This window comes from Gymnoscopelus microlampas (assembly GCF_963454915.1).
Source record: "Gymnoscopelus microlampas genome assembly, chromosome: 7".
NCBI lineage: Eukaryota > Metazoa > Chordata > Actinopteri > Myctophiformes > Myctophidae > Gymnoscopelus > Gymnoscopelus microlampas.
Window position 1 is genome coordinate 57,064,253 of NC_139944.1, and position 573 is coordinate 57,064,825.

Below are 573 nucleotides of genomic sequence, written 5' to 3' on the forward strand. Positions count from 1 at the left end.
TTACTTTATTGTTTTTACCTTCCCAGAGACAAGGTGGGACACAAACTCAGCCAATCCTTTCTCATTTGGAGATGCAGTCAGGGAGTCAAACACTGCATTGATGACAACGTCTTTCTGAGCAAGAGGCAACACCACAAGTTCTGCACTCTGCTTTGGAGACAGGAGCTTTACAGCCTCCAGCTGCACATAAAGAAAAACAAGAAAAACTCATTGCTGGATTGTATTTTATTTAAAACAATCTAGTAATTAATAAAGGTCTAATCATTCTTTGGTGTTTTATAGGTGATGAGGTCTTACAGGGGAGAAGCCTGGGTTGAGCTTCAGGAATTCTCTGACAGAAACAAGACTTGAGAAAGGCCCAAAGTTGTTCTGCAACCAGTGAACACTGCTGTTGGACACACAGCCTTGGCCTGGAGGGGACAGATCAGAATGAAACATATTCAAACTGAAAGGTATCTAGAAATAATACGTTTTCCATACGATCTGTTATTGAGATGTTATAGCTACCTGACTGGGACAGGAAAGGGAGGATTAGTTTCATCAGGACCAAATGCTGCTGCTGTGAGGTCATGT

At 41.9% G+C, this 573-nt stretch overlaps 1 protein-coding gene across 1 annotated transcript; it reads right to left on the reverse strand.

Moving 5' to 3' along the window:
* Positions 1 to 573, reverse strand: LOC311049444 (uncharacterized protein; the record flags this gene model as incomplete). The annotated part of the gene is made up of 3 exons (XM_084063015.1): positions 508 to 573; positions 298 to 410; positions 1 to 180 (listed from the first exon to the last, which is right to left on the reverse strand). Exons 1-3 carry the CDS (start codon positions 569 to 571, stop codon positions 1 to 3), a joined length of 357 nt encoding a protein of 118 aa, XP_083919141.1. The 5' UTR covers positions 572 to 573.